At 38.8% G+C, this 24,646-nt stretch overlaps 1 protein-coding gene and 1 long non-coding RNA gene across 3 annotated transcripts in view; one reads left to right on the forward strand and one right to left on the reverse strand.

Moving 5' to 3' along the window:
• Positions 1-19,956, reverse strand: part of LOC140949812 (integrator complex subunit 4-like) — a 20,479-nt gene extending 523 nt beyond the window's left edge. The window contains exons 1-10 of the mRNA XM_073398944.1: positions 19,452-19,956; positions 18,514-18,581; positions 12,153-12,191; positions 11,874-12,059; positions 8,667-8,806; positions 5,702-5,891; positions 4,509-5,044; positions 3,322-3,620; positions 2,214-3,001; positions 518-638 (exon numbers count right to left, since the gene is read on the reverse strand). Coding sequence (XP_073255045.1) covers positions 518-638; positions 2,214-3,001; positions 3,322-3,620; positions 4,509-5,044; positions 5,702-5,891; positions 8,667-8,806; positions 11,874-12,059; positions 12,153-12,191; positions 18,514-18,581; positions 19,452-19,860 — 2,776 coding nt within the window. The 5' untranslated portion in view covers positions 19,861-19,956. The remainder of the gene's footprint in view (positions 1-517; positions 639-2,213; positions 3,002-3,321; positions 3,621-4,508; positions 5,045-5,701; positions 5,892-8,666; positions 8,807-11,873; positions 12,060-12,152; positions 12,192-18,513; positions 18,582-19,451) is intronic.
• On the forward strand, positions 12,409-18,471 carry LOC140949813 (uncharacterized). 2 transcript variants are annotated; one of them, XR_012167120.1, is made up of 4 exons: positions 12,409-13,311; positions 14,345-14,501; positions 14,758-14,902; positions 15,780-18,471. It is a non-coding gene; the product is annotated as an uncharacterized lncRNA (long non-coding RNA). The 2 variants fall into 2 exon arrangements; XR_012167119.1 differs by lacking the exon at positions 12,409-13,311 and adding an exon at positions 13,333-13,769.
• Positions 19,957-24,646: the final 4,690 nt, after the last annotated feature.

The following is a 24,646-nucleotide window of genomic DNA, read 5'->3' on the forward strand; positions in this document are numbered from 1 at the left end:
CCAAGCGAGGGACGTAAGTCGGGCTTTGAGAAAGTCTGAGCTAGTTTATACTGATAGTTTCTTCCGAAGTTTTCAAACTGTTCTGAAATATTTCCTTAAGCACTACGGAGCTCAAATCTCCTTTTAATTAAAAACGGGCAATTTGAGCCCTTAACGTACGGGAAAGATTTAACGACTGTTTAAAAACTTCAGAATTTACAAGGATTTGTATGAAAAACCATTCAAGCGGGACTGGGTAGCAAGAGTTGTTTTTCTCATACAAATCCTTCTAATTTTCGGCGGCCGTTGCAATCGCTACTTTTGAGACATACGGCTGAAAATTTACAGGTTACCTAATTTTAATAATTATGCTCATTCATCTAGTGCTAACAAAATTTTAGAAAGCGAACTGTTTTTGTGTTTACCGAAAGTTGATCAACTAATGCAAGCGGGACACATTTCGGTTCCAGTTACCTTCTTGTTTCTAAAGTGGCGATTATGAAGGATGAGTGAATAAGCAAAACAGGTTAAGACATACCAGACCATCCAAGATGTGATAAAATGACTGTAGTAGAAAGTCGTTGCTTTTGAGGAGATATCACATGAAAGTCATCGCGTTTGGGAATGAACCACTGGCAACTTAAATCAGGAAATACAACCTGCAAGATGTTATTGTAATGATTGGTATATACAGGAGAGTTGTTCAGGAGGTTAACTACAGTTGAACGTCCATGGAGCGGCCACCCTCGGGCGGGGTACCGGCAAGTGGCCGCTTTAAGAAGGTTGACCGCTCAATAGAGGTTCGTCATAAATTTGCATAATCTTTAGCAGAAACATCACTTTATTTTGAAACAAACGCACGAAGGGAGCAGCATTACTGGTCCACAATCGGTCGTCACCTTCTATGTCGGACTGTATTTTCCTTCATCATATTCTTGAAAAAAAAAAGCTAAACTAAGTGTATCAAACGCCTTAATGGCTTCTTAATAGAGGTGACAACAATGGGAGAACTCTCGTTGGGATGGCCAAAAGGTGGCCCCGGCCGCTTAATAGAGGTGGTCTCTTACAAGAGGTCTAAGGGCCTGTTTACATGGAGGTGGGGGACCCCAGGTAGGTGAGGTAACATGGGGCGGGTCACCCTACCCATCAGGTAAACGTGATCAAATAAAAATGAGACATTATACGGACAGGCGGGTTGTCCCCCAGCTCCATGTAAACAGGCCCTAGGCTCCCATTTTTTTCTACAATTATTTCGGGACTTTGATTACTGGCCGCTTAATGGAGGTTCAACTGTATTAACAGACACATCCAAATGGGAGCATGGGTGGTGAAGTGTTGATAGCACTCTCCTTCCACCAATGTGGCCCGGGTTCGTATCCTGACGACGACGTGGATTGAATTTGGATTGAGTTTGTTGTTGGTTCTCTCCCTTGCTCCGAGAGGTTCTCCGGTTTTGCCCTCTCCTTAAAAACCAACACTTTCAAATTCCAATTCGATCTGGAACGCACGGACACGTTTCAACGAGTTCTTATGAACTCTTAAGTGCTCCGTATAGATAAACAAATTATAATTTACATAACTTGCGTAGCAGGCACTAGAGAATAAATGGGCGCAAGAAAGGACGGGCGCGCGCGAGGGAGACACGCAAGGCGCCCATTTATTTCCTAGCGCCTGCTACGCAGGCTACAATTTACAATTCTTTTACGAGGAAATAATGGTTATGCAACATTCCCTTCCTCTCAAACCAATAGTATCTAGTCTTTCTTCAACTACAAACAACATGCCGGCGTGGGGGGATTTACAGCGTTTAAACATAATTGTATGATTTACAAATGATTCTCAAACGCATTAATAATTCATAAAGAGAAAACAGTTAATCACAACCGTGACGGTACGGTGGTTAGGATATCGGATCTTAATTACTATAAACTTTTGCGAACTTTATCTTTGAATTTCTTCAAGAATTCTTGTTCATTTGAGAAGCTATATCAAAAACTTCCCTCAGTGTTTCATCCGATATCCAGACAACTCGAGGTCGATCTTAAAAAACTTAGCTGTGCCTCATTTTTCAACCCACTTCTCGGTGTCTGAATATCGGATGAAACACTGCGTGTCGTTTTTGATATATTACATGAAATTGTTGACACAAGCATTTTGACGCTTTTGTCACTGATTATAGATTTTGCCGTTTATCAGTAAGAACAATGCAATACAATGATAAGTGCCATACTGACCTGCACTCTGACCTTGCTTGCATCTCCCACATTCTCCAATACTGCTTCAACATTGATTCCCAATGTCAGGCCAGCAGAGAAGCATAGGGGATTGTCTGAACCGCCATGTGGCTCGTTTATGACTGCAGATGCTTGATGCAAACTGTTCGTCAACTGTAATTGTGCAACATGATAAGACAGAACGATAGAGTGAACATAATTCATTACCTCCGACGGGTTAGTGATGTTAGATTCAAAGAAACTGGGAAATGAGACAACCGCTGCCGAAAAAGCATCCGTGTGAATGTTCTCCTCGTTGATAAAGTTTGAAAACGTTTTGATTCTCATCAAAAAAGACTCCCATATCTGAAGCATGGAATTTAAGCTTCTGTCACGCGCGCTGCTGTAACGTTGTGTGACGAGAATCTGTAACGCATGCGCAATGAGCCTCAACTGCCGTAGTAAGAACATTTGTTGATGACTAAGGCCCATAAACGTATGTTCAATGCGATAGGACGTTAAGAGAATGTTTTCCACTAAGGATTTCAGTCTCGACCCCTGATGTGTGCAAAGCACTGCAGGTACGCTCCATATTTTGTCATTCTGAGCCTGCAATATCATTCTGTGACACTGAAGGTACAGAGAAAGGCACTCGGCATCACCACTAAAAGACGAATTGATGCTCTTTATATGAATCAAATCTTGAATGGCTGTTTGAAGACCTTGCTGGGCATTTACCGGATTCTGTGATGCAATGCACTGAAGCCGCAACTGGATGCTTTCAAAAAACCTCTTTGCCTTTAGGGATCCTAAAAGAAAATGGACAGTGACAACAACGAGTTATTTCCTCACAACTGAGTAATATCACACATGAAATTAATGTTGTGGATCAGAGTACAGCAGACGTGTCCCGTTTACATTATCTATTAACATGATAATAGTAAGCTCGGTTTTCTAGTTGGCCACCATATTACATTTTTAAGTTTAAGATAAGGAGCCAAGGAAAGCAAGGGTGTCCCTGTAAAATGGAAATAGCGTAGAATGCGGTTTTGTCACAAAACCTCATTCTACGCTATTTTGGCTAAACTCTGTTTTAAAACCAGCCCTCAGGGTTCAACTAACTCCTCACCTTCTTCTTCAGTTATCCTGTGATCTATGTTGACATCAACTTTCTCTATATCCAGATGTGGTACCAGATCAGGTTGACTGTCACGCAGGTATCCATAGTGACGGGTGGTGTAACCTGGAAACATGGTCAGCATTGTGGGACTTTTCGCCGTAGCATTGAACACCAGAATAAGAATGGCTACGTAAGCAGGATCATCAATGGACGGCTCAGGTGTGGCAAAGAATGGATGAGTAGACAGTAGCTCAGGTGTAAGGGATGACGCAAGATGTTGATGCTTTTCACCCAGAAATTTGGCACATCTAAAAGTAAAGAGAAAAAAGATATCGTAAGATTAAAGGGGCTCTGTCATGGCTGTCTAGTTTTTTTGTTAACATTGCCAATAGAGAGGAGAAGTCGTTACGTAACGTTGCCATGGTAGCAAAATTTCTGGATGACAAGAAACCGAAAAACGGCACTTAAAAAGTGAATTCGCACTGTTTGACTTCATCGATCTTATTCAGTTTCAATTAATTTGTCAAATGTTTGCTAAATTTTCTTCATTTTCTCTTATGCTTTACGTCATGCTGTAGTCATGTGAACGCTTTATTTAAGTCAATTTTTCAGAATTTTATAGGTTTACGCAGAATTTGTCTACGTGCAAAGTACGTAACTTAGTTTTCATCATTCGTTTGGTAGTTGTAGCAATTGATTGTGTGGCTGATAAATCGAAACTGGAATGAAAGCTACTTTTTTTTGAATGAAAAACACACTCTTATGTCCTCAATTTAGTACCCAGAACGCTGGAAATCACATTTTAGGGCTTTGAAATTTCCAAATATTTATGGGGAAGTACGCCCCCAGATCCCCCTAGAAAAAGAGGACTAACGGCCCCTTGTTGATACAGTCGGATACTGTTTTCAAGCCTACTGGCTACTTCAATTTTTATTGAAACCCCTACGTGTTATCCGAAATAGCTGTAAGCGCGTGCAAAACATGGCAGGTATCGTGAATAAGGTCCATTATGTCATCATAAGGGATCATGAATATTCAATGGAGTTCGAATAAGATGTAATTTAAAGAAACAGTTCTCTTGCATATTATCACATGACCTACAATGAGAAAATAAAACATACAAGCTAAAGAGTTCTATTCTTAACTCTCATCTCTAGTGCAGCAAGCACTGATGATGAAACCAAAGCAGTTCTTACCTCCATATAGACGTCCTGTCTTGAGGATATTTTGACAAGTTTCCTAGCAACGCATGGATGGTGGCATGAAGACTTGCCCGGGTGGATAACGTGCAGTGACACAAAAGCTCGCGCACTGCTTCTCTGGTGTCTCCAGAGAAGTCTTCCAGCACACCTAGCAGTGTTTCCAACTGATCTTCCCTCAACTGAACATGCTTGCTTATCTTACGCAGACTGTTGATGGCTTTTAGTCGCACATTTTCAATTTCATCATTCATCATGTCAGCCAGGAAATCCAGTGACAGGACTGCAAAAGGAGCGTTGCGATAAGCCAACTCGCAGAGGGAATCAACAGCAGCAGTTCGCACTTCCAAGAACTCATCCTCCAAGCCATGGACAAATGCTCCGCATGCACCACTACTCATGAGGCTGATATCCTCAGGGTCAATCTCTGGTTCCGGTGCCTTATCACCCCATGTTCGTCCAGTGCTCCAGCCCTCATCAGCTCCACCTGCTGCATGAATTTCCTTGCGCTTCTCATGTTCAGTCTTCCTTTTCTAAAATGCAAGTATAAATGAGTTATTTAGAAGGGCAATGTAAAGTTTTGGAGAGATAAAAAACAGCAAGTAACAGCCTATACAGTTATCAGTTAGAGTACCATCCCACCGGTTGACCTCCAACAATTATCACATAAATATTCTGAACAAATCCCCCCAACACCTTAGAGCAACATTTTCCCACATGACAACATTAGTATGCTACAGTATTAACCTTTTTTTCCCCAATAGTGCTCAAAATCAATTTTCTCCTAACGATATCCATAGACTATCATGAGCAAAGTCTATGAGAATTAACAAAATGATCACAAAGAGAAAAATATTTGATCTTTTACAAAATTCTCTCAGCTAATTCTTAAAGGAAATGTATGGAGATCAGTTTGGAGAATTTGTATGTGGATATTGGGACTCAAAGGGTTAAATGACTGAAACAGCAGCTAAGGATTTTTGCTTTTCAGGATACCTTTACACCTTACAATTCAACCACAAAGGTTGCACAGAGAACATTTCCCAACCTGATCAGTCACAAAAAGCTTCAATGTAGAAGGCTATAAAATGGGCATTTTCGGGTTCAAATTATTGCGTGTAAAACAATGATAAGCATTTCATCTTTTCTACATTATAGTAACATTATAGTATATCGAAAAGTTGTCTTACTTTAAGGTGAGACATAAGCTTCTTATCCAAAGTCTGCTCCAAAAACTTTGGACTGACAAGATGGAGTGATCCTAGCAACCGTGCAGCCTCTCTGCGCACATTCATTGACAAGTCATTCACCATGTGACAGATTTTGATAAAAGCATCATCTACGAGCCGGGCCTCATCTGATGAAGGTAACTTGACAATTCTGCGAAGTAATGAGAAATTTAACTCAACAGCAACATCCTAACATCCGTAATTATCCGTTCTGGGTTCTGCTTTAGAATATATATTTGCATTTAATAAAGCATGGCTTACAAGACAGCTTCATCATCCAGCAGGGTTAAGGGTAGACTGGTAGGCAGGACATAGATATGCACAAATGGGATCTGCATTAGTAATGTAGAAATAAGTATTGTAGAGAAAATAAGTATTGTAGATGGATGGATGAATGGATGGATGGGTGGATGGGTGGGTGGGTGGATGGATGGGTGGATGGATGGACGGATGGATAGAAAACTTTGTTAATGTGACAGAACTGTATAGCTTGGTAAAAACCCCAAAATATAATTTGGGGACACAATTTATATTCATTGGAATTATGTATACAATATAAAAGTATAAATACTAGGGTATCTAAAAGATAGTAATGCTGCGGCACATTCTGTTGATACTGGCATTAGTTAGGCAGTGAGACTTAAAAGAATCAAAAATGACATTGAATGTCCTATTTACATGTTGGAAAGTACTAGAATAATTACTATCAGGCTATAGAAAGAACTCGTGGGAACGTTGTTTAGAAAATGATCGAGTGGTTATCAACTCTGGTTTTCCCACAGTAAACTGTAGGAAATAATAGAAATTCAGATTGTTTATCCATATATTTAATATGCGGTGCACGATATTTTCCATGGAAACACAATACTTTTCTTGCTGTTTGTTGCACTTTATTAAGTAACAGTTATTTAGATATAAAGTTATAGAAAACAACAACACAAAAAACGGAAAAAAAAAGAAAGTAGGAATTAATAATTCGGTAGGACTCGAACCCGGCACTTTCGATTCGACGCGACTACACCTAACCACTACACCACAGAGGCTGATTACGAAATCGTTAGTAAAAGTCTTTCATTTCATTCCTTTTCCATGAAACTTCCGCCGGCAAGATGATCGCCAGCTGCATTAACCGAGCTATTAACAGTGAAAAAACAATGTAAACGCATATTCCATGGCAATGAATGAATGAAAGAACATAATTATGCTTTTCAAAACGCCGATACACGTCCTCGTCCGCAAAGTAGGACACAAAACATATGTTTTGTTATCTCGATTTCCGCTGTTATTTTGAAGCGAATGGTCAAAATCACATCCATTTTCGGCTCATACAGTTTCTTAAGAATAGCATTGCATGACATTTTCTCACTTTCACATCACCTTCTAGCAAGCTGGAATTTGTATATCCCCCGTGTTGCGGAGTCGAAGAGCAAATGCTCATCTTCCCGTCAGGTTTAACACCTGGACGAGTCAAAGGCTCTTGAATTGAAATCCAATCCCCAAGTTAACCATCGTACTCATCTGAAAGACTCCTGCGTGTCTTAAAATTTGGTAAGACCTCTAACCGTGCTGTAGAAAATTTGCCACAAAGAAAACTCTAAGTCTGAGCAGCGAACGATGCACTCTCTCACCCAGCGAACTTCCCCGCGTTTTTATTTGAGTTGTTTGTGGCACAATGCACTCTGGTTAAATGCAATGCATTGTGGTAAAAAGTGTGGTTAAATGCAATGCATTGTGGTAAAAAGTGATGAATTCGAGAATTCGTCGCCCCTTATATATTTCCTTTAAATCCTGATTATGTTGCTGCTCGCTCCCTTCGGTCGCTCCGCAGCAATTAAAACTACGCATAATGCATTACGATCCAATGAGAATCTAAAATGAGTAACATTCGCTATAAGACTGAGAAGAATTGTAAAATTAAATGATTATGATGAGCAGAGAAAACAGCCCTTACATCCATCATCTATCACTGAGCTTACATCCCCGCCGGGGAGGGGGGGAGTACTGCCATATATGGGCTATATAGGTATGTGCCGCTGTGATGGGTATGGTTTTCAAGCAGTTTAATCTATGATAGGGTATATATCTCAGAGCATTTGGGTCTAGAATAGGGTATCATTTTTCAGGAAACTGATCACTTGGTTGAAGATTTCATCTAGACTAGGGATTGTGGTATAAGGTTTTTGTTTTGGCTAGACTGTCCCAGTGACCTCAGTAGTTTCTGGAAAACAGCTACTCTAGGATAGGGGTGATTTGGGGAGTTTACTGTAGTATAGGGTTGCAAAATTCAGCTGAACTAGCTCTGGTATAGGCTAAGGGTTAAAGGGTCCCACCGGCACATCCCCACCCAGAAATTCCTAAAGTACCCCCCCGGGCTTACATCATTTTTATTTTTTTCTTCAACTTGATTTGGGTCAGCTTTCAGCTTTGTTTCATAACCAGTCTCCTCTACTAACTATGGTGATACAGTGTACTTTGGGAGTTAGCAAGGAAAGAAAAGCAGTCGATTTTCTGATCTATTGCACCATCTAATGATTTCTCTTTATGAGTGAACGAGACATTGGAACAAAGACATTTTTAAAATCAACCACTCAGGTAGCAAGCAACACACCATAAGACACAACATATTCCAGAAGGACTAGTGTGTAAAATAACTTTCATGAATATATTACTGAGATTACCAATGAGATCAAGGTCTTTAGTTGGCAGATGTGAGACTTATGCATTATGCGTTATACAGTTCTGTTGGCAGATACGTATACATGTAATACATTAACCAAACATGATCAATACACTCTAACACTGAGTTTAGGGGGCCTATGGCATTCGACTAACTGTATGACATATATCAGAATCTTGATTGCAATGCTACATTTATTTCAAGCAGTCAACCCCTGTTCAGAGTAACAAGCACTAAATTAAAACTAACCTTTCAGGATCTGCTTGACTAAAAACCCAAATCAGCTTAATGGCCACCAATCGGACAGCTTCATAGTCATCATCCATTGCTAGTGAGGCTTGATCATACACTGCTATGCCTAAGGTATGACCTCTCTCATGTAGCGTAAGCTAGAACAAAACAAATGCTGTTTAAATGTAGTCAAAGATTACAACAACTTTCCTGTGTAAATCATTTTTTCCCTCAACATGTAATCTTGTAATCTTCAAGTGCTTAAGGTGGCTGAACACAGTTTTCCTGGCCGTCAGCGGTAACTCACGTGACAGCACGTGTTTTTTAATTAGATAAACAAAGATGGGGAAAAAACCAATGGTTCACAGTAGACGATTTCTCAAAATCTGCTCATTAAAATTTTGTGATATTTGGCAGAATTCTTTATTTTATCGTGTTTTAAATAATGAGAACCTCAAAATGGAAGTTGAACAGACGAATTTTGTGACACATTCAATAATTACAGTACAATTATATTATTGATTATCTGAAAACCAGTCTGTTAAAATTTGGTCAAATAAGTTTCAAATAGTGATGATTAATCATAGTAAGATGTGTGCAAGTTTATAGCAAAATCTAATGAGCGAACTTTATGTAAACTGAGCAAAGGTGAAATTTTAAGGTTGTTTTCAATTGTTCATGTTGCCATGGAAACTACGAAAACATCACATTTTAACTGTCAGTCAAAATCTTTAATCAGTATATATTTCACTTGCCAAGTTTAAGCTTGTGAGCTGCAACCTTTCTCTTGCCATGATTTGGTAAATGACGTACAGTAAAAACCCGCAACTAAGAACCTACATTTTTAGGAGTTAGCCTAAACAGGTTCTTATATAAATGGTAGTTAACAGAATTTTAGGCTATTTAGGTTCTTAAAATGGGTTCTTAATCCCGGAGAAAAAACAATTAAAGGGGCTGTGTCACGGCAGTCCAGTTCATTTTCTTTAATTTTGCCAATTACTCGCCCTCAATCGCTATGGAACTTAAAGTAAGGAAAGAAATTACAAGTAAATGACAAAATCAGAGATCCGAGACAAACAAATATGTCTCCTGGGCATTATTTTTGAAATTGCAAGCAGCAGGGATCAACTTTGAAAAACTGTTAGGCTGAACAGTTTTCAAAAACCCTAATTTCAATCCGTTTCAATCTTCTTCAGTTTTGCCCATCCGTGGCATCTGTTGTTTCTGTTATGTTATTTTAACCTTCCTTTAAAGTTTTAAGCAGTTTTTTCATGTTTCTCTCAATGTAACAGGCATTTTGTACTTTCCTAATTTGGCTGAATTTCGTGACACAGCTCCTTTAAAACACAGCTGCAAACAAGTTGGTCATTAGCCTATACTTTTATTTTCTTCAGCCCCACCCCACCCCCCACCCCCCACCCCCCCTAAAAAAAACATTTAAGAATATATCAATTATTATTTATACATTTACATGTATTTATATGCTTTGCCGAGCTTTGGCAATCTGCTTTTTTTGCTTCAAATATGATTCTTGCAATGCAGCTGCAATGTACTAGTATGATTTTAGAAAATAAGAACCTGTTTTAAATTTCTTAGGCTAAATAGGTTCTTGTTCATAGGGGGTATAAATGACCAATTTTAGGCTAACAGGTTCTTAATTTTTAGGTTCTTAGTTGTGGGCTTTTACTGTATACTCACAACCTGCCAAAACTGTGTTCAGCCACCTTAACACTTGAGCCAAGGCCAAATGGTTACGACAAAGGGTGATAGTTTCAACGATAATGACAATTTTGCCATGAAATGTTGCCTATTATCACCATTCTCAATTATCAAGTGCCTTAAACATGTTCAAATTAAATTTTGTCATTATGGCTACTGTAATAATTTATTTTTCTGCTTGAATGCATTCAGAATAGCGGATGATAGCTTGTTGTTTAGTAGTTGTTTCTAATCTGCCCTTCACAAGTTTACTTAAACTTGGAAAACATTAAAAACTCAGTTGCATTGTTCCTAAGATGAATACAAAACAATGGTAGTGATCAACAACAGTTGAAACTTCCTTGATCAGTAATTATCGTCTTCGAAGAGGGCTTAACTTCTACTTAGTAGTATTATTACTCAGTGATAATAATAATGGAAATAATAATAATAATTTCTTACATGTAAGCATTGCACATTTGTCAATATCAAAATTTCAATTGTGCATTACAATGATAAAAAGCTAAAAAAGATGAAATTTAAAATTTACAAGAATATAAAATAAATGTAAAAACGTTTAACGTTTAAAATATATAATATAGAAATAAAATGTACATTTAAAAAGCTTTTGCAAATACAAAAGATTGTGATAGCTTTCTTGAAACTTTGCACAGATGTGATGTTCCTTATTCCACTCTGAAGATTTTTCCCTGGTTTAGGGGTGGCCACATGAAAACAACAATCCGCGAGCGTGGTGAGGGATCTACATGAACTATAATTAAGGTGTAAACTATTGTTGGAATGTAGGTTACCGTATTTATTCAATTAACCGCCCTGGGCGCTTATTAAATTTTTGGACCTTGAGAGTGGGCACTTATTCGAGGTGGGCGCTTATTCGAGGCTGGGCGCTTAATAAATTTTTACCATTTTCAGCAAGTGTAGTATGTTTATTTTGCAACAAAACAATAAATGCTAATAACAAAACGGGAACAAGTAACAAAGCAAGGTTTCTGTGTAATACTCTGAAGAAAACTCTGTCCTCGGGGAAGTCTCTTATTAGCATTTATTCACTCAAGTGGGTGGGGTGGGGGTGAGTGCTTATTTGAGTTTGATTGGGAGGAGGAGGGGGTGGGTGCTTATTTGAGGCTGGGCACTGATTAACTTTTTCTGCCTTTAGGATGGGGGCTTATTGGAGGTGGGCGCTTATTCGAGTAAATACGGTATGTCTTCCAGTAGTGTCTCTAACAGAAATAAGTTGACTTATGTAGACTGAGGCAACATCATGTGTGGCTTTAATGAAAACCTATATACAGTCAACTCCCTCTAAGATGGACACCTTTGGGACCGGCACTAAGTGTCCATCCACAGAGAGATATCTGTCTTATAGAGTCAAATAAAGGGAGTAAAGAAAGGCAGGGACCAACTCTAGGTGTCCGTTTTTGGGAGGTGTCCGTTAAGAGAGAGGCGACTGTAATATAATATTACTGGCAGCCAGTGCAGTGACCAGAGCAGCAGTGTGATACTTACCAAAGCCTGTAAGGCACTTGTGCGCACTCGAGGGTCACTGTCATCTGAGAAGCTGGCTAGCAAACCCTGCACCCCTCCCTTTGAGCTTTGCCCTACCCAAGGTGTAGAACTCTCTTGTTCTGGAGTCACGTGTCCAATCAGTGAAAGACACTGACAGCGTACCAAGGTGTGGGGATCTTTAAGGTACTTTTAAGAAAAAAAAAGAACAATGTAAGTTTTAAAATGTGTATGTTAGTGTACAAAACAAAAGCATAGACTTTAATATTGTCACATAAATACCTGGGTAGCTATCTTTTCGATTTGGTGGACAATCTTTACCTAGGGTGAGAATGACAATGCATAAACTTCTGTTAGTCTGTATATATAGCACTGGGTCTCTACAGAATTATTAAAATAAAACATTTCTTTTACCGTATTTGTTTTAATGAAGCAAATCAAATTTACACAACTGACTTTCCAGAGAATGCACTTTAGCTAAAAAAAAAAAATATCACAGAAACTCCGAATAGAGATGAGAAGTGCGAATAAGTCACATTACCATGGTAACAAAATTTCTGGATTACAACAATAGGGAGCTTGAGCAAAGAGGAAGGTGACAGCAATGAGAGCAGGAAAAAAAGCAATAGGTATATATTTTCAGCAAAACAACAACTGCATTTCTTTTAATTCTTGTACATTCTTAGCCATCGTTCATGAATGCGACATGAAACTTTCTAATTCCACGCGCCTGCTTTATGGAGTAGGTGAACACAACACAAAGATTTTCTTTTTCTTTTTCTAAACTCACATGTACAGCTGTATATACGATCCTTTCAGATTCAACTGCAGAAAATTTTGCGAAGCTTGATAGTGCTTTTATGTAAGAGCTTCCAATGTAAATAACATTTACCATTGGCGACAAGCTTAAAACGACTTAACCTGGGAAACATCTGGCCCCTATACAGCTACTCGTGTATCCAGCTGACGAAATGATTTGCATTGTGTCCCATTTGAAACAGTATATAGCGTGTACGAAGCCACTACCACTACCCTAACCCTAACTTTAGCTTACCTTCCATGATTGCCACAAAAAGTGATTTATTATACTTTAAATTGCAGCATTAAAATAAGTTAGAGATTATTACATTTATCGCGATACCATAACTACGACATAAATCTGCACTGACTTGTCTTTATATCAGCACGTCATGCCTCTGTGGAGCTGAACATGGTTCTGCTGAGCGCTAAACGCACTAAGAAGTGTTGTGAAGTATTTTGTAGGTTATTTTTGAGGATCGATATTTACCAAGCCAGGACTCGACGCAGAACTGGACAATTTTTTGCTGTCCCACCATTTTCACCTCCTGCATTATAATCTCTTCGGCTCCGTAGCAGTCAGGGAGTTTTAATTTGGTAATCATTGATTCATTTATTTGCTGTTCACCAGATTTCAATAGCGGTAAGTTGTTGCCTTGCGAGGGTGATTTATTTGGAAAGCAGTGTTATTTTGCTTTGATTTCGCTTTATCAGGTTAAAACAAAAGAATTATTAAAGTCTTTTTTTGATACCTTGTGATACTCTGTGATGTCTTGTGATACTTTGTGATACCTTGTGATACTCTGTGATGCCTTGTGATACCTTGTGATACTCTGTAATGTCTTGTGATACCTTGTGATACGTACCTTGTGATACTCTGTGATGCCTTGTGATACCTTGTGATACTCTGTGATGTCTTGTGTGATACTCTGTGATACCTTGTGATGCCTTGTGATGCTGTACTTGTGATGCTGCGTGTTTTAAAGCCTTGTACTAATACTAAAATTCGTGAACCAAATTTGTGACGTCATATGATAAGTTTATGGTAGAACAGACCTGCATGATACTGAGGTGATCCCACTAAAAACTCATGCTAATAAGGTACAGTGATTGTGTGAGTATGTGATGTGATCACAGACTTTGTGTCCTTAATCAGTTATCCCCAAATCATGCACCTGAAAGTTGAATTTAGTGCAGGCTATTGTCAGAATGTGAACGTGGATGGAGCCACTGTCAGTAATAAAAGAATAAAAACGACACAACCTAGTCTGTCTTTATCAGCTCAGGAGAGAGCTGTGATCCAACAAAAGTTTTAAACACCTTACGTCTTACAGTTTGTTTCTTAATTCTTAGTTGTGTCCTAAACATAGATTTGTTTACAAGCGAAATTCGTGTCAATAGTGAGCTTATAGTGAAGGAATGAAAGGGAAACAACCAGGTAGATCTTCATTAGTTCAGTTCCTGGTGTGCGACTGGAGCTGTGATCCAGTTGAAGTTTACTCTTAATTCTTAATTGTGCCCTAAACATAAATTTGTTTACAACAGAAATTAACTATCAGTTTTACTAGAAAGTAGTCTATTTAGCATCCATTTCGAAGCTCATGACCCCAGTACTTTCTTCCTCTCTTGTGACAAAATTTTGTTTGTAAGGAGATATTTCCTTTTTTTTAAACCAGGTTACGCGGTTCTCTAAACTACAAGCAATGGCTCCCAAGTTTTACATTTGCATGCTGCTGGTAACCCTGGTGAGCTCAGCTGTGTACAGTGCGCGGCTGCGTCTCCCACAGGACAAAGAGACGACCTCCAACTTTCTCTCTGAGATAATTTTTCAAGGTAACTTTCGAAGCTTTTAAAGCCCACGCGCTTAAACGTTATTTGTTATAGGCAACGAATTTGTGATATTTTTTGATATTGTGATACTTTGAGACGCGCATGAACTGAATTTTTTGTTTTCGTCTTGCAAATGCCAGGCGTCATTACTTGGGATAGGAATCCAACGCCGGACTGAGAGTAACCACTACTCGTTCGTTGTACATTGTGAGATAAAAATATTTTATAAGGTAATGACTTTTTCCTCACCTGTCTACAGATACAAAAAGAGGAATTTGCTGCGAAGTTTCATGCTATCATTGTCCAGGACAGGGTTATCATCCCTGCCCGCCCCCAGCGGGGTGCTTTCCATTTGGCCGAGGCTGCATTTTGGGACAAATGTGTTGCTGCCGTTTCTGACCTCGGTAAGATTAATCAAGCAAAGTGTATGTCCTCAAATATGTTACAATATGATTCTGATTCTATCGCTTATTTTTTCATAGTCTTTACACCTTGTAATTAAGTGGATTGTTTTCACTGTTACGCAATAAATCCGACATGAAAAAATAAATCCCAAATTTTTGCAAACATAAAAGCCAAGTAAATGAAATGCTAAATGACTAGTGCATAAACAACTTTTTCAAGTCCCAGGTCTATGTGGCTCCCCTTTTCTTGTGGTTATTTGCCTAAACATTTCACGCCATTAGAAAGTAAATGATTTCAATCCCAAGTGGAAAGCCCAATACAAACATAAAATAACACAGTTTAATGCAGAGGATGTGTTGCGTATTTTAAGTCAAGGCCATGAAAATGTTCTCAATTCTGCGTCTGTATCGCTCAACTGAAGAACGTCTAATCCAGAAAAAGGAGGCGAGTCAGGGATATGAAAGACATTCAAAAGCCTGTTTGGTTTGAGATGGAGTACTTCACTAGCCTGTTCCAGGCTCTCAGATAGTGGGGAAGACGCAAAAGTGAAAGGCACGCGAAAAGTTGGTGAAACGGGAAAAAGGAAAAAGGAAAGGATAGCCGCCCCCCTCCTCTGCCCAGTTTCCTCCCGTTTTTATTTTTGTGTTCACCACGCTTTCTCAATTCAGCGGACCTGACTATCTCGGAGCCTGGGACTGGCTAGTACTTCACAAACTATAGTTTTGACTTCGCCACAGTTTTAACATTATGCATATAACAACGTGTTTTGTGTTTTTGTTCTTATTTTTATGCATGACAGTAATTTGGTAATTAGCACCTGCATTGTAGCCAGTGCAGACATAAAAACTTTAATAATCTACGATTTTCTTTTCTTAGTGATGGGCGATCCCACCATTGATGGATGTCACATGCACTGTAACCTTAAAACAGGACTACTGTGATGGACTTGAGCTGCTAAAAATAAATTCTTAACTAATCGGGTGAATTATGCCTTATTCATAATAGGCCCTTTGAATGACTATGATCACACGATCAACTTTCGGTAAACAAGAAAACAGTTCAATTTTGAAAAATTTTGTTAGCACAAGCTGAAAGAGCATACTAAAATTAGGTAACCTGAGAATTTTTAACCGTATATCTCAAAAGTAGCAATTGATTAGAATATCATTTGTATTAGAAAAACAACTTTTGCCATCCAGTAACGCTTGCATGGTTTTCCATATAAATCCTGGGAAATTTTGAAATTTTCAAAACTGTTATGAAATATTTTCTTAAGCATTATGGGGCTCAAATCTCCTTTTAATTCATAACAGGCAATTTGGGCCCTTAACGCAATCATGACCCCACCAATGGCCCTTCGCATTTTGATTATATTGTGGAGACCGAACATAGATTTGATCTGAAAAAAACTAAACCTTCAAAAAGTTTTTACTTTATTGTCCAAATTACACGAATCAAAAGCAAACGGCCTTGACAAGATCTCCGCTAGACTTCTTTGTGAGTGTGCTGACCTTATTGCCTCTTGTGTTTGTCGTATTTTCAATCATTCTTACAACAGGTATTTTCCCTGAAGAATGGAAGTGTTCTAAAGTCACTCCACTCTTTAAGCAAGAAAAACACTAAGACTTAGATAACTACCATCCGATCTCTATAACTCCTGTTGTAGCGAAAGTCTTTGAGAGAATCATTTATGATTAGTTCTACATCTCCTTAACTGCACATAATTTAATTTCCAGTAAGCAGTCAGGGTTTTGATCACTTCACTCAACTGTAACTGCCCTGTTAGAGGCTGTTGACAGCTGTACATGTTATGTTAACATTGATAAAGGCAATCTTAATGGAGTCGTTTTTCTTGACTTAAAGAGGGCTTTCGACATGGTCGACCATTCCATCCTTTTATCTAAATTATATAGCTATGGTGTTAGAAATTCTTCTATCTGAATCTTTGTAAACAAAAATGTATCATGAACAGTTCCCTCTCTGGTGATCAATATCTATCTCTTGGTGTTGATGTGGATGAGAATTTGTCGTGGAATGTACATATTGATAATATCGCTAAAAAGATTGCTTCTGGCATTGGTATCTTGAGGAGAAGTCGGCCTTTTGTTACATTTGAAGTGCTCTCAACTATATATGGCACCTTAGTGCAACCATATTTTGATTACTGTAGCATTGTTTGGGGGAATTGCAACAACTCCCTTGCAACTAAACTGCAAAAAACTTCAAAATCGCGCCGCCCGTATCTTGACCTTCTCTTCTTCAAACTGCGTCTATGGTTTGTAAGTCTCTAAATGGCCTTGCCCTGCAATATTTGAATTCATTGTCTTCCTATCATAATTAAGTCTCTAGTTACTCTCTCAGGGATTCTAAGGGCAAGGTAGCTATTCCACTGCCCCGTACTAATTATGTTAAAAACAGTTTCAGCTACAGAGGTTTGCTGCTGTGGAATAGTCTACCTACTGAGCTGCAGCAAGCAAAAACTCTTTCCGCTTTTAAACACGGCTGCAGTGATCTCTTTTGAAATATTTTGATAATCAAGGCAATCACATAAAGCAGGCACAATTTTTTCTTTTGGTTAAGAATCTTATTACAGTTAATTAGTTAAAGTTTCAATTAGTTAAATTGGTTACAATTTTGTAGCAGTTCACTTAGCCTGATGAATTTTTACCCGTGGATAAATAAAGTTATTGTTGTTGTTCTTGTATTACCAAAGAAAAAAAACAACTGCATCACATTCATCGTGCTTTTTTGGTACATTTTTTAGCCATCGTTGCATGACTGTGGCATGAAACTTTCTAATTTCACGTGCCTTCTTTATGGGATAGGTGAACGCAACACAAAGATTTTCTTTTTCTTTTTCTAAACTTATATACGGTCCTTTCAGATTCAACCCCAGAAAATTTTGTCAGCATTTGAAAAATTAAATCAAATTGAACAAGATCAATGAAGTTTGAAACAATGTAAATTCACTTTATAAGTGAAGTTTTCAGTTAGTTGTCATTCAAAAATTTTGCTACCACGGCAATGTGACATAACGACTTTTCCTCTCTATTGTACCATGATTGAAGGATAAACAAAGGTAAAAAAGAATAGTACAGTTGTACCACAAATATCATTTTAACCCTTTAAGTCCCAATAGTGAAAACAGCAATTTTCTCCTAACGATATCCATACATTATCATGAGATGAGGTTATGAGAATTAACATTAAATGATCACCTAAGAGAAAATACTTTGATCTTTTAACAAATTCTCTCAACTCATTCTTTAAGGAAATGTATAGAGATCAGTTTGGAGAATTTGTATGTGGATATTGGGGCTTAAAGGGTTAAGCTATGTTTTAGAGTATTAAAACAGGGTTAAGTGGAAAGTCTCTGATACTGAAATGTCTTATTCTCATGCTAGTTAGACTCATTTTTGCTGGAGGAATTTTGCTCTTGGCCAAGTTTTTAAAGTGCTTGGCCATAATATTTTTAATGGCATATTTATGAAGCGCTATAACTGTAGACTGAAAATATGGCTTTCAAGCTCATATAGACAGAACAAAAAAGTAAAAGTGAGCATCCAAATTTCATGTTAAATTTCATTTAAGACACTGTATATCAACCCACCTCCTTGATACAGAGCTTGCCCAGAAGCAAAAGACTTTGGAATACCTGAGCATGAACTTTGTGGGACTCTGAAAAAAGGAATCATTTCTGCATATAACTCATCAACAGATTTTAATTCTAGCTGCCTTTATTAATTGCTGCATGATCAAAATGCTATAGCTGCTTGGAAGACTTTATTTCACTATAATGGTTCAGTTAGTTGTGCGATGTTAGGTATCTATTGTGAAGTCCAGTTACTGACTTCAGATACAGCTATTTCGAGAAAGGTTGTCGGAAAAAAATGTGCACGGAACAATATGGAAAGGTAATATGGGATATGATTAATACACCGTTCCTTGAACCTGTTGCAGTTAATTTTTTTATCTCAGGTAATTTTTGTTTTTCTTTTGTTTTTGGATATGACAATGTATGATAATGTATGCTAATGAAGTTGAAACAAAAGAAAAAGAAAAATTACTGAGATAAAAAATTAACTACAACAAACCTACTTTTGTGGCTTTCCTTTGGCACTCGTAAACATATGTCCACAGCCTCTTGTGCCACTCTTTCGAATTTCTTTTAAGAATAGTGAACTCAAAACCAACCACAAAACCTTTTGGGATTGTTGTGTGCACTTTTTCTGACAACCTTTCTTGAAATAGCTAAATAAATGCAGCAAATTGACTTGTCACAAAAGACACAAGATGATTGAAAACCATTGATGACTGGGGCATGGGGAGATACAAGTGTACGTAGCTTATCATCCATAAGGACCGATTAGGGTCAAATTCCAACAAGCCACATTGCCTTAAAACAGCAACAGATGACTAGATGAAATGGTGACAAAAGACATAAAGATGAGTTTAACCCTTTAAACCCTGAGATCAAAATATGAATTCTCATTTGTTGGCCCTATTCATTTCCTACAGAAGTTGTGGACTGAGAGACTGCTTCTGTACCTGTATTTCTGGCTTCACCTTTAGTATTCAAGAGACTAATAAGATCTTCTACCATCGCATGAACATTCACTCCAGGAAACGTTCCGACGCTTTCCAGCAAATAAATAACTTTGACTCTGACAACAACATCTTCCGTCTCGTAAAATCTCTCCCACAATGTGCGAATCACAAAGTCAGCGACTTCTAACGACTCTAACGGAAGTTCCTTTTCAAGATCAACGAGAGTTTGAAGGATTTCCTGTTGGGTTGAGAACTGAGAAAGCTCAAAAGCAAGTCTTTTCGAAGCATCAATCGCTTGCCTGCTTCTCTTGAGTTTTAAAACTGGTTGACTTTGGCTGCCATAATCCACAGTCTCTACAGTTTTTTCTTCTACAACAGACGTAGAATAGTCTGGACTACTTCTTTTCATGATTTTTGATTAGTACCCGCTATCTCTTCAAAAAGAAAAAGAAAATTTTGAAACAGAGCTAGCCGCCATGATGGATTTTCTATGGACCTCGGTTTGATGTTACCGCGGAAGGTTGGGAACTAGACCATATTTTTTCCCAGGACTTTGCTGCAAATACAAGATTCTGCATGTCAATTTCAAGATTCTGCGTGCCAAATCTTGAAATTTCAAAATTTGGTAACTTACCGGAAATTAAGTCACCGTGATAACTCACGGTAAATAACTCACCATATTAGGGGACCCGTAATTTACAAGTGTAGCCAGTGTTTTAGAGGCTGAAAAAAAGCAACTCTGCAAATTACGCTGCCCCCACTACGCTTAAACAAGTCTTATTAAACAAGTGACCTCGGGTTCTAATTTTGTTTCGCTTCTTAAATGAAATTCTGACGGGAAAGGCGACCACGTAAGAGAGAATGTATGGAAACTGCTGAACTTGGGCCTGATTTCATGTAACGTGATGGTGTCCCTTTACAATTTACTTGGTTTTGCTGTATACATCATGTTGTAAGTCACCGTTAGTTGTGACAAGCACAAAAACTTCAGTTCATGTTTGACTTGTACTTGTACATTATTGCCACATGATGTGTAACGGTAGAAAAACACTTTAATTTATTTGAGTGTCAATGTATTAAGCCCAAAAGTAATCATTGAGGACACTACTTTTACGTCTCCCAAAGGTAGTACCTTTATTTCTCAGTTATTTTGAAAAGCTGTTTGGCAGACCTGGAGATTTGAGCATTATACAGGAGAGTAGACATTAGATGCATCCAAGTGCCATTGCATCGTGTTAGTCCCAGTAAGAGGTTTGGGGGAGGGGCTCCCATGGCAAATAAGCAAGGTGGCTTGTTCCCTGGTAGAAATCCTATCTTATACACCTAATTGCTAAAAAAGCTAAAACTAAAAAGGAAAAATGAAAAGAGGAAAAAATCAAATATGGTGACTAATAAACCTCGAAAAGGTGCATTCATTGCTGCATAGGCGTTTTTGGGGCGTAAAAACAAATACAAAGAAAACTCAAATGCTCAAATGTTTGTATGTAACTTCACTAAACAATACTGGTCAGGATTTCGAGGTTAAACATTCGATTGATGAGAAATGGGCGAGATCGAACCAATTACTTGTAAAAGTAACTTGTCGAAGGAAAAAGAAAAAATGTTAACTATTCCGCCGGCGATCAGAGCAATAACCCAACAACTCTCAGCTTCCGCTATGATCAGATTTACGAAAAGCCGTTACTACTAGCGTAGATCCTTTCATGGAGTGATACGTACAAACTGTAATTTTATTAAAATATCTTATGGGCATGATGTTCTTACGACATGGAATACGCCGTAGGTGTCGAGTTCGATTCCCACTTGTAACATCAATACTGGTGCAGTTACGTTTTGATGTTTTCGTGAAAAGATTAGTGCCTCTTTCATAACGGCGGCCTATTGATATTTAGTAAAATCCAACTAGTGGTCTATTATCAATGCTGCGTTCTGATTGGTTGAACTACTACTAGGCTATGTGTTATAGCCAGTCTCGAAAAGCACCGGCTTTGAAAACCAAAACAATGTCGGCTGAATCGCGTTTTGCTAGCTAAAGTTGTTTTATCTCGATATTTTTGACCAACTAGTTGGATTTTACTAAAACAATTATTCCTCTCGCCCTCATGGCCTCTGACTCAATAGCCCACTCGGCCTTCGCAGGGGCGGATCCATGATTTTTTTTAGGAGGGGGTGCACTCGTCTCTTGCTCTACTTCAACACCAGTAAACCACATAGTTTTTTTTGGCAGAATACCAGTTGTATTAGAAAACCGCAGGTCATCTCGGGGAAGGGGGGGGGGGGGGGTGCGCACCCCCTGCACCCTCCCCCTAGATCCGCCCCTGCTTCGGCCTCATGGGCTCGAGGAATAATTGTTAAATATTCTTTTATTTGTTTGATAATTAGCCTTTCTGACCTCGTTTGAAAGTAAGAATTCTTTTGTATTTTGCACATGTTAACCAGGTCAGAAAGGCTAATTATCATACATATAAATTAAACAATATATTGATAGGCCGCCATTCTGAAAGAGGTCTTAGTCCACTGAAGTTGAAAATGGCGTTCGTGGCAAAGGTAAAAGTTTATTTTGCGTCGGTAACTCATAACAGTGCCTGTCAAACCTGAGGTCGGCCAGGAGGTAGCCTGAGTATCAGGCGTTTCTGGGGAAAAGGGGAAAGATGGAAGCGAAAAAGGGAGAGAGCCCCTTAGGAAGGCCTGATACTCAGGCTAGCCAGGAGGTCGGCGGTGCCGCTCATTTTCTTAACAGTGTCATGCATGATTGAGTTTCCGGCCATTATTGGGGGTATATGACATGGCGCTTTAAAAAAATGCAGGAGTCGAGCACGAAAGAGTTGTAAAACTTCCTGTTTTTCAAATTTACTGGAAAGAATCAAAAAGGAAGTTATTAGGCATCTTTTGTTTACAGCTACAACAGATAACTCTCGTCCCAAGAGAAATTGAAGACAATTCTCATACAAGAACTTTTCTCTTGATTTTGATAAACAATGCAAATTCTCCTCCCGGGGATCAATATCGAACGTAGAAAAAGTCTGAAAAATATGATGAACAATGTGGAAAGTACGTTGAGTTAGAAAAGAGGCAAAAACGCGACTGGTTTCCCGAGCTTTGTGGACGATAACGCTTCCAAATAAACAAGAGAGACCTAAAAGCAATCCGTTTGAATTTTCTCTAATTTTCAACGCTTATTTTCAAATCGGCATATACGGAAAATTGCATGAGCTTAGCCTGCGTGGAAGGCTACGCAGGCTACATGAGCTTGGCATGACTGACCAACATGCCGCAACGGCGGACAAATAATTTTTCGCGGCAACAACTTCACTGACTTTATCTTCGACATGATGATTTCAGTACAAAAACAATCAATATGATAACAAATGAAACAAAGTTAAATAAAAGTTAAGTAAGAGAGAAAGGAATAAAAACTGTATATTGAATATTAACATTAAAAAAAAAATTACTTGGCTATATACAGCTTCTACGCTACAGATTAGGACCACTTTAACCTGTTTTAATTGCTGGACATCAAAAAATAGCAAAATGCTTGTCGACAGCACTTAGCCTTACTTCTCCCGTACTTTTTTTCATTGATTAAAAATGGTTTAACGCAAACAATAATTTATTGCTCTCTTTCGCAAATCACAGGAAGTAAATACCAGAGAAGGCTTTGAGGAGGGTGTGGATGAAAACTCTCTTACTGCCTATCATCCGTTTAATTACCGGCACAGGAAATGACGCAGCTTTATTCAAAAAGAGAGAAGGAAAGATGATTTTTACCATTAGATAAAGCGCAGTTTTTGCATAATTTCCCCTCTGCCATGTGGTACACACTTCACTTTCGGTAGTTGCTAGAAACAAACAGCAAAATCACTTTGGACACCTCACTATAATTATACAACGCAATGTTGTTGTTTACAAAATAAATTATTGATTGTTCATGCATCGCACCCCTCAAATCCATGAAAACGTATACGGATATTGATACTTGCATGCGTGGGTTCACGCGACAGCTCCTTTTTGGATGTAAAAGACTCCGCCTCATAAGTTACGTTATAAAGCTCTGCCAATCGACTTTGCAGTTCATAAAATCCTGAGCCATGGCGAACTCACTTTGCTCCGTTTTGATGATGGCATTGCTCGTCTTTAGCTTCCGTGGGGCTCATTCTAACTGCGAATTTCAAGAATTCACGTCCTATAAATGTAGAAGCGCAGACTACATCATCATTGAAGATCAGAGGGTGGACAAGCAAAAACGGGGTCAAACAGAAGCACAAACCAGCAAAAGAATCCAACTCCCTGACTTACAAACAAGTGTGCGATGGTTTTGTGGCGACACAGCGGAGCGTGCAGCGTGGAGTAAACCAGCCAACCAGCTACGCGTGTTTTACCGAAGCGACGGTACAATTCAATGGAGTGTTTACAAGTGCACTGACCTCTCAGGTCCCAAAAAAGCTGGGGAGAACTGTGCTGTGCCGGAAACCACTGAATTCTGCCCCAAATTCGACGGAGCAAACTCTAGCGCTTGTGTGTTTGAGCTGAAGAAGTCGACGTCCCAGGTGAACTCGAAAACTACTACAGTATCAATTGAAGGCAAACTAAGGGGGGAGGTAGAGAAGCAAGCTGGTCCCTTGACCGCTAAGGGGTCAGCAGAGGTAACAGGCGGATTTTCTCAGTCATACACCAAGGCTAAAGTAGTCCGCTATGAATCCCGACGTTTCCTTGTCATTCCTCCAGGCTTCTCCTTCTGCGCTTTTACTAACAATACCAGTGTTTCTGATGTCCATTCCGCCACCGGCTTTCGTTGGAAGTGTTCCTTTCCTGAGTACATTCAATCGCAAGAACAGTTCCACAATGGGCGCTGCACAAGTCTGGAAATCTGTGACGTCGGTGTGTGTGGACGGACCCAGGACGTTGGCAGCGGAGTCGATTCAGTCCGAGTAGAGTTGGCTTTATTGATCACTATGGCGTGCTTGACCGTAGTGTTTTGAGCATGAACTTTCAACGGTGAACTTTGCGATAATCCAGTGTGTTGTTGAGAACCCAAATTATGACATTGAATGTTTTATCAGGTGTCACTTTAAAGGCTCATTTTGCTCTTTTGTAAGGGTTATATCTTAATTCGCCTTAACTCACTTTAATTTTCTGTTAAAAACACGATATGAATTCAAGTTTGTGCGCGGTAGTCTATATATATTACCTTACAA

Source organism: Porites lutea, chromosome 10, assembly GCF_958299795.1.
Source record: "Porites lutea chromosome 10, jaPorLute2.1, whole genome shotgun sequence".
NCBI classification, from domain to species: Eukaryota; Metazoa; Cnidaria; class Anthozoa; order Scleractinia; family Poritidae; genus Porites; species Porites lutea.